The 8,010-nt window shown below is 42.3% G+C and overlaps 1 protein-coding gene across 1 annotated transcript in view; it reads left to right on the top strand.

Moving 5' to 3' along the window:
* Window positions 1-352: 352 nt before the first annotated feature.
* Window positions 353-8,010, top strand: part of RASGEF1B (RasGEF domain family member 1B) — a 151,559-nt gene continuing 143,901 nt past the window's right edge. Inside the window, exon 1 of the mRNA XM_035324808.1 lies at window positions 353-712. Within this exon, the coding sequence (XP_035180699.1) occupies window positions 644-712 (69 nt within the window). The 5' untranslated portion in view covers window positions 353-643. The remainder of the gene's footprint in view (window positions 713-8,010) is intronic.

The raw sequence follows: 8,010 nt of genomic DNA, 5'->3' as shown, positions 1-8,010 counted from the left end.
ACCTCAGGAGGGGCACAGAGGCAATTTCTTTCTTGCTGGGCAATTTCTTTCTTGCTGACAAAAAGATGATCTACAGAGGATGTTACTCATTGGTAGTCAGGGCTGGAAATAGGTTTACTTTTTTCTTTTGCCGTTTGAAGTAGTTGGGTATTCCTGAGTGTAAATAGAAAAGGACCCTGTCAGGGAGTGTTTTGTGCGCGTGTACAGGAAGGAGGTGTATGCGCCATGCACAGGACAAATCCTGTACCACAGGCAACTTGAGGTAATTTGCCAGCGCTTGTCTGTTCGCCAGCAGTCCTGCAGCGTTGTCCCTCTTACCACCCCTCTGTGGGGCCCCTTTCCTTTTCTATGATAATAGTGACATTCAGCGGGGAAAGGGGAGAAGCAAACATTGAAAAGCCCAGGCACAGTGCTGGTGCCTTACTTGATTTGTTTATTTTGGTAAGCTACTTCGCAGTGAACCTGCGCAGCCTTGCTGAAATGACAGAGCAGGAATATGCTGGTGGATGGCCTGGATAACAAGCCCAGAAAAGAGTGACCTTGGCTTGGCAGTGAGGAAGAATTTTTCTGCTGAGCTCCTCTCTTGCTGAAGGGTATTTGCCTGGCACAGTGACAAGGAAGACCCCTTCCTCTCTGCTCATATATGGCAAAGTTTCTTGCTGAGCTCCTAGGCTGTGTGTTGCCAGATAAGGGCGCCTCTTCTGCATGTGAGGTAGGTGTCTGTGCAGTGATGCTGTTTGACTAGTGATTTTTAAATGTCTCCGGGGTGTTGCAGGTACCTTCTGGCAGCTTGTGCGAGTCTTCTCCACTGAGCAGTAGCCAGGACTGGGGCAGGGGTTCAGGAAACTGGGATGTTTTGTTTTCTGTGTAATAGTAACCCCCGATGGGCTTACTGTTCCACATGGTAGTGGACAAAGAGCTGGAGCTTAATTACGGGCTGCTGCTTACTGCTCACCTGAAAAGTGCTTGGCTTAGGAAATGAACAGCCATCGGTTCTCTGACCCCCAAATATATGCACATGAACTGACACGTCTCAACCACCAGCAGACAAACAAGCTCCCTTGGTGTGTATAGCAAGACACAGCATGTGCCTTAAGTTCCCTGTCTGATTTTTGGGGTGAAGATAGTGCTGCAGGCATTTCTAGTGTTCTGGAAAGCATATGGTTCAGAAAATGAAGTTCTTCAACTTCAGGATGAGGGTAGTACCTCTGTAGTGTTCCTTCTAGGTGAACTCTCAGTGCTTTGGAGAAGTCTGGTCTAAAGGCTCATGAGAGGATTTTACCCCCAGTGCAGTGTATTGAATGGGAGGGTTATCTGCCTGGTTTTAGGGGCTCCAGTCCAAACCTGGATAGCAACTTACTGCAGCAGTGTCCCTTTGTGCGTGGGCAGCAGGAACAGAAGAAGAGCTTGCCTTTTAGCATGCATTTGGGGATTTGGCTGGTATTTCAAATGAGGTACTGCTGAACAATATTTTGTCTGAGAAAACAGCACAAAAAGGTTTATTAGTTCAGAACTGCGCAGTTGTTCCACTGCATGGATTATACCTGACAAAAGTATAAATAAATTGGCAAATAAATAGTCAATGTTTTTAATTTAAGTTTCCCAGTTAGCTTGTGTTATTCCCTGTGTCTTAATTGTTGGCAATGTACATGAGCTCGCTTGCTGTTCTGTGCCCTAACCTCTCATGGTATATAGCTTCTTGAAAGCATGACTTGAAAGATTTGTTCTAGTTCAACAAATTGCTTAGTGTACTTTTTGTCCTGTGCTTGGGTGATTGCTATAAGCTTCCATCACAGCAGATTGCAAGTATTGTAATTAAACTTCTCCATTTAAGAGACGGGGTTTAGCATGTAGCTCTTCAGTTGAGTGTATGTCTGTGCCCCTCTGAGCCTGTCTCTGGTGGTAAAACCCAAATGAATTGGTGGTCTCGCTCCAGAAGCTTGATTGCAGTGCTTAAGGCAGCCTGAATGGAGCTGATGGGTGAGAGGGATATCCTCAAGCAGGCTTTGGGTGCACGGTGCTCAGTGGCTGCAGTCATGGGGCAGCTTGGGGGGTAGTGAGAGGCTTCCAACTGTGCCTGCCCTGTGACCCCTGTGGCTCAGTGGGACCTGGTTTTCCAGCTGTGATTGTGCATGACACAGCTGGGCGTGCGGAGCCTTGCCTCAATTTGGCGAATGCTCTTCAGACCTGTCTGAGGCCACGCTTTGCAGTGGAAGCTAGCAGGCATCAGGTCTCCTGGGCAGCCTCTGGGTTTTAGTAGAGTTTGTCCCAGGCAAGTCTGCTTTGTGGAGCCTGTGCTCCAGCTAGGTGATGGGGCAGGGCTGCTGTGGAGGTAAGTGCTCTGCAGACCAGCAGGTGAGCATGAAGGAGGTAGGAGTACTCATGGTAGAATTAAATTTCATTTCAATAGCTATCACTGTCCAGAATGAGATCTGGAATGATCTATTACACTAGATAAACTTTTTTCCTAAAGTCAGCTCAGTATTGGCTTGATGATAACTGGTCTGCAAGAAATTAACATGGCCTGCTTTGCTTGGCCTCTGTTTCTGGGGCAGTCTCTCAGGATAATAACAGATGTAGGAATTGGTGGTTATGGAACCTGGCAGTTGCCCACAACCACATGGCTGCGAAGGAGCAGCTGCAGGCCAGCTGGCATGCCTGGTAGCACTTGAAATGATTCTGTGCACCTATATTTAGGCAAGTAATAGAGTCTTTAATCATTTTGGTTGGGAAACAGGCATTTTGTGTTGGTCAGCGGGGGCTGTGTTGGCTACTCTTCCTTTGCTAGGTCTCTGGTGCCTCCAGTAGGAGCTAAGCAGCTTTGTTTACATATATGCGGCTACCTTTAGATGTGCTAACCTTGAGCTTCATCATGCCTCGATTTTTACGCAGTCTTAATTGTGCCCTTCTTGTTGATAATGAAAAATGTGACAAAGCAGTCTGAAACCAGTAACAAAATACTAGCGGGGGTGATGTTTGTTCAAATTGTCAGCATCTGTCACATGAGAACAAGATGTTCAAAGCATGGTGTGATCTGCCTTGTGTTTGATATTGGCAAGTCTGCACCCCCAGAATGTCTGTAGAAAACAGTGTCTGTCATGTTTGGTGTGTGTACTTCTGGGTGCTCGTTGGGAAATGCTACCTTTAGGTTTGGGAAAAAGCATGGATAGTTTTGTGCAAGACCACTTCAGGAGGACTTCATTGTGAAATCTATGCTTGTTGATGTACCCATAGATGCAGAGGGATGTGTGCAAGTGTCTGTGAAGGTAAGTATTAGTTGCTGATTAGAAGCTGATAAATATTAGGCTACCTTCAGAAATGACTGGCAAGGGTATGTGCAGGTAAAATATCTGTTACATTTGACTAGTGGTTTCCAGAGGCTTGTATGTTGATAAAATAACTTATATGTGCATATTAGCAATAAATGGCAAGCAGTGAATACCTCTGACTTGACCAGGAAAGCACTATGTGCTGCTGGAGATCTGGTTTACATCTAACCACTGCAGATGTAGATCCTGCAGTGCAGTGTTTTGCCTCCTGTGGAAGAAATGTCCACTGCTGCTTTAGCTTCACAGGATGGGCCGTGCCCTGCATTGACCTAGTTTGCATTGACCAGTTTGATGCAAGAAACCTACCAGTGGAATCTGTCCAAATCTTTAATCTTAATAAATACTTCTTTAATCATTGAGTTGCAGTTTTTCAGTGGTCACATCCATATAAACACAATGGGAAATCCCAGACCCGATCACTGGTTGTCCCCGTGTCTTGTAATTAAAGAACAAGTCCATCAAATTGTTGTTGACCAAATGATGAAACAGTTTCTGGAGAAGTACTTGTTCCAACCAGCGGACTGATTTAGCTACAAGCAGGGTTTTGCCTATTGTTCAGTCTTAGTTCCTTGGTGACCCACAACTGGTTTAGAGAGCTATTAAGAGAGTGATAAGTAAACTTATTGGACCCGTTAGCAATAGCTGTCAAGTCATATTGACTGCTGGGCTGGAGAATCTTGAGTGTCTAAATCTGTAGTTTAAAAGGAATTTAAGCCTTTGCCTAGTGTGACTACTCTCCTTGCTAAGAGGGTTTAAGTGGAGATGATGTGCACAGGAGAAAATAGCTTGTAGCTTTCTTGCCAGGCTGCCCATCTTAAAATTGTCACCATATCATAGGGTCAGATTAAAAACTATGCAAAAAGTACTCAGAATGCCTTAGGAGCCATAATGCAATGGGAGCTTAATAGTCAGCCTTAGTTCAAAATAGAATTAATTGCTCTGACGTGTGCCTGTGTAAATACCAACTTGTGATATAGCAAGGAGGTTATGATAAGTTGTCATGATTTCCAAGATTTAAAATTGGAAATCATAATTTACAGTTGACAAATCTATTAAAGACTAACCCAAACCCTGGAGAGCAGCAAGCAGCTGTGTTCATGGCTTCTATCACTGGCTCGACTGCCAGCGTTACTGTCCAAGGTCTGTACTTATCACTAGTGTATTTGTTCAATCTGTTTTGTACTACTTACATCTTTCTGCTGACCAGTAATTAAATACTTAAGAGCACTGAGACCTGAAACTGCAATTAGGTGTCCAGTCATAAGGACTATGTCTGGCTAACATTTCTTCGAGATAAATGCAATAAAATGTACCTAGAGCTCACAAGATTGCTTAAGGCCTAAGCAGACAGAAAAGCTACAGCATCTTCATGCGTTCATGACAGTTGAACTTCAGAGTGTCTATGAGCATGTTTGCAAGACTTTCCTAACACTAATGACTGCAAGGGGTGTGGATTTTTAATCTCTTAACGGTTAAAGAGTGAGCTTCAGGAGTTAAAAACTGTCACATCACAGGACAAATGTGAAACATCACAGCAGTTGACGGTCTTCAGACATGTTCAGTGTACCAGCAGTGTCCTTTATAAATCAGCTATCAGTCGTATCTGCTCATCTTCAGACCTGGATCCTTCTTAGCTCTGGGCATGCAATTTCTCTTTAACAGTGCTGGGATTAGGTCCTGCAGAGTTGGGCATTGTCATTTGACTTGCAGACTTTAGGAAGTTATTCAATGGACAGTCCCTCGATTTCTTGGGGGGGGGGGGGAGGGGGCGGGGGGGGGGAGAAACAGAACACTTTGTTTCTGCTGTATTGGGGGGTGGGGAGGGGGTTGAGAGCGTGGTGTAATCAAAGAGCGTTTCATCTATTGCAAACACTTGATATTGTCTGAGTGTAAGGAATTTTACCTTTAGCTTTACTCAAACTATTGTTTCTTAAGATGACTAATGTCATTCAGACTCCTGGACGTGGAAGTAGAAAGCTCAAGGTTTGAATTGAAAAAATCACTGCAGGAGTCTGCCCTGTTTTTGTTTGTTTATTTTTTTTCTTTTACTTGTTCCTTCCCTTTCTTCGCTATGAGCTTGAAGCAGCTGCCTCGCCTCCTTTGTTTACTGAACTGCTCCTAATCTCATAAAATGTTTTTTTTCCCCTGAGGAGAAAAGTAAGCAAACATAAATGCATCCCTCTTTTTGTTCTTCTGGTAGTTTATTTTAATTTGTATGCTCAAAAAGAGCCAAGCAGAGGGAAGCTTTGCCACAGTGAGTTTGTTTGTAAAATGCAAGTGAAATGGTTCACAGAAGGGACTTCTGTTTCGTTGTTATAGGAAAAGAGTTCGTTCCTGTGAGCTTTAGATACTTGCTAGCAGGAAGAGCTAAGTCCTAAACTAAGTGTTCCAGATGTTATTTATTTGCTGAAGGACAGTGAGGGATGACTGGATTGGCTAGATTAAAAACATAGTTCCAAACTAGGCTTTCTGTGTATATGGTGACAGCTGTGAGTACATCAACTTAAAACAGGAAAAATGTTATGCTTGTGAATCCTATTGAGTACAATTTTAGACAAGTTTTAGCACGTTTTGTGGTTGAGGATGGAGATGTATGTGGAGCTGATGGAAGTGCCACATGACAGGGTGAGCTTCTCGAGTGCTTTGTGGTCCCTTTACTTAGACAGCAGTGATATCAGAGGTGGAGTGGTGGAGTGCCACTGGGGTTAAGCATTGGGGTTAAGGTCTGAAAGGAATAATGATACAGTTCTAAAGATCCAAGAATTATTTAAGGAGCTATTGGCCATGAGAGCTTTCTTGCAACAAACGCCGTCTTCTATAACTATAGAGTGAATTTTTGCTATGTCCAATTTAGGAGAATTAATCAATGTTTCAGAGTGTGCACATTAGATTTCTCTCCTATTCTGCTCTGTGCATTGTGGAATAGCATGTGTGTACTGACCTTAAAATGAACTTCCTGGTTGTCTTTTCCCTGTCTGAATTCTGAATGTTTAATGAAAATATCGGCCCACATTACTTGGAAGGGGGATTACTTGTCTTGCATTTTTCATGTGCGTTGAAGTGACACAAAGAAAACATTGTATGGTAAGTAATAATAGCAGTAGGGGGCAGTTTTCTTCAGCTGTAAGGTTTGATCAGATTTTCAGCTACAATCCATTAAACTGAGAAAGTGCACTTGATTAGAAAAGGTATGAGAACAATACCTGATGTAATTTCATTGCTGGGATTCATTGTAGTATTTCCATGAGAGGGGAAAGAAGGAAGCATTCATGTTTTGTTACTATTGTTAGGTATGAAAAATGTTGCCCCTGTGTATGATTTCAAGTTCAACACCAGCAAGGTTTGGTGTTTGGCTTATGTTGCATTGTGAACTTATGCTTAATTCTCTGTGGTTGTCTTCAAATTTTAAAGGTAAGCCATCCAATTTTTAGCATGAGATTTAATTTAGCCTGCTCAGCATCATGTCTGTTCTTTCCCTCCAGTGCTTACATGCCTCTTTTTGACAAGTGGAGTCCATTTGACTTGATTTCTTCTGACAGAATTCATGTAGCTTGGCAGAAGCATGTGAGTGGCTACTGAAAGAAGAACGGAGGCATGAACTCTCACAAGGAGGCCTCAGGAGGCAGGTCTTTATGCGTGCAGTTAGCTTCCAGTACTGAGTAGACAGGATGTTTCTTGAACCTCTGTAATTGGTTTGGAGTTGATTTTTATTCAAGCCTTTCTTGATTATCTGTTATTCGAGAACAGATGTTCAGAGCATTTGATGTAGATGCCCAACTTTGAGGGAAATACTCAGTGTGGGGAAAAAAATCATTTTGACTAAAGAGAAAACAAAAATAATATTTCTGCAACAGAAACACAGGTGCTTTAGAACTGAGTTCAACTTTCCCCCTCCTATCAGTGGCAAGAAGGTTCTTCAGCATTAGCCAGCTATGAAGTGAAAAACAGTTTTATGCAAGCCTGATGCAGTAGTCTGGAGAAGGCATTAGATCTTTAGAGCCCACTTGGAAATAACTCCACTGTAAAGAAATGTATGCTTCAGTGGAAGTGATGAAGCATTGGCTAAGGTTGCTTGGGATACCTCAGGTGTCAGGACTGTTGTCTAAAACCTTTAAAAGGGTTTAAAAACCTTTAAGAAGGTTTTAAAGGTCTAAAACTTTTTAAAAGCTTTTAAAAAAGGTTTTAAAGATTTCAAAGTTTAAAAAAAAAATTTAAAGGTCTTAAAACCTTTAAAAATGTTTTTGACTTGTAAGGTCTAAAGGTAAGACTTATCACAATGGGATATTGGATTTGATTTTGAGTGTTTGGTTCTAACTTAGCTCTTAGCTGTATGTGACAAAGCTTAGCTTTAAAGTACACGCTTAATACTTGGACAAATCAATTTTTGGATATAAAATGTTTTCTCAGTGTGAAACTTTAAACCTCACTTCTTTCCAGGAAGAAATGTGAATAAATGGAAATAATACCTGCTGACTTGGAGGGGGGAAAAATTAATCTTCGTTGCAAAATCATCTACTAATCATGTATTATGAAACCTCTGGGTCAATGGTCTGGTAAAAGAAGTAATCTCTTCAAGATTGTGCTCTTGTCCTAAAGCATTTTTATTTAAATGGAGATTTGTGAGCTTATGCTGAGTTTGAGGGATTTGCTAAATACTTACAATGGAGAGCTTTAGTTTGGG

Source organism: Oxyura jamaicensis, chromosome 4, assembly GCF_011077185.1.
Source record: "Oxyura jamaicensis isolate SHBP4307 breed ruddy duck chromosome 4, BPBGC_Ojam_1.0, whole genome shotgun sequence".
NCBI lineage: Eukaryota > Metazoa > Chordata > Aves > Anseriformes > Anatidae > Oxyura > Oxyura jamaicensis.
The sequence above is the reverse complement of the archived record's forward strand: the minus strand, read 5'-3'. Positions and strand labels throughout refer to the sequence as shown.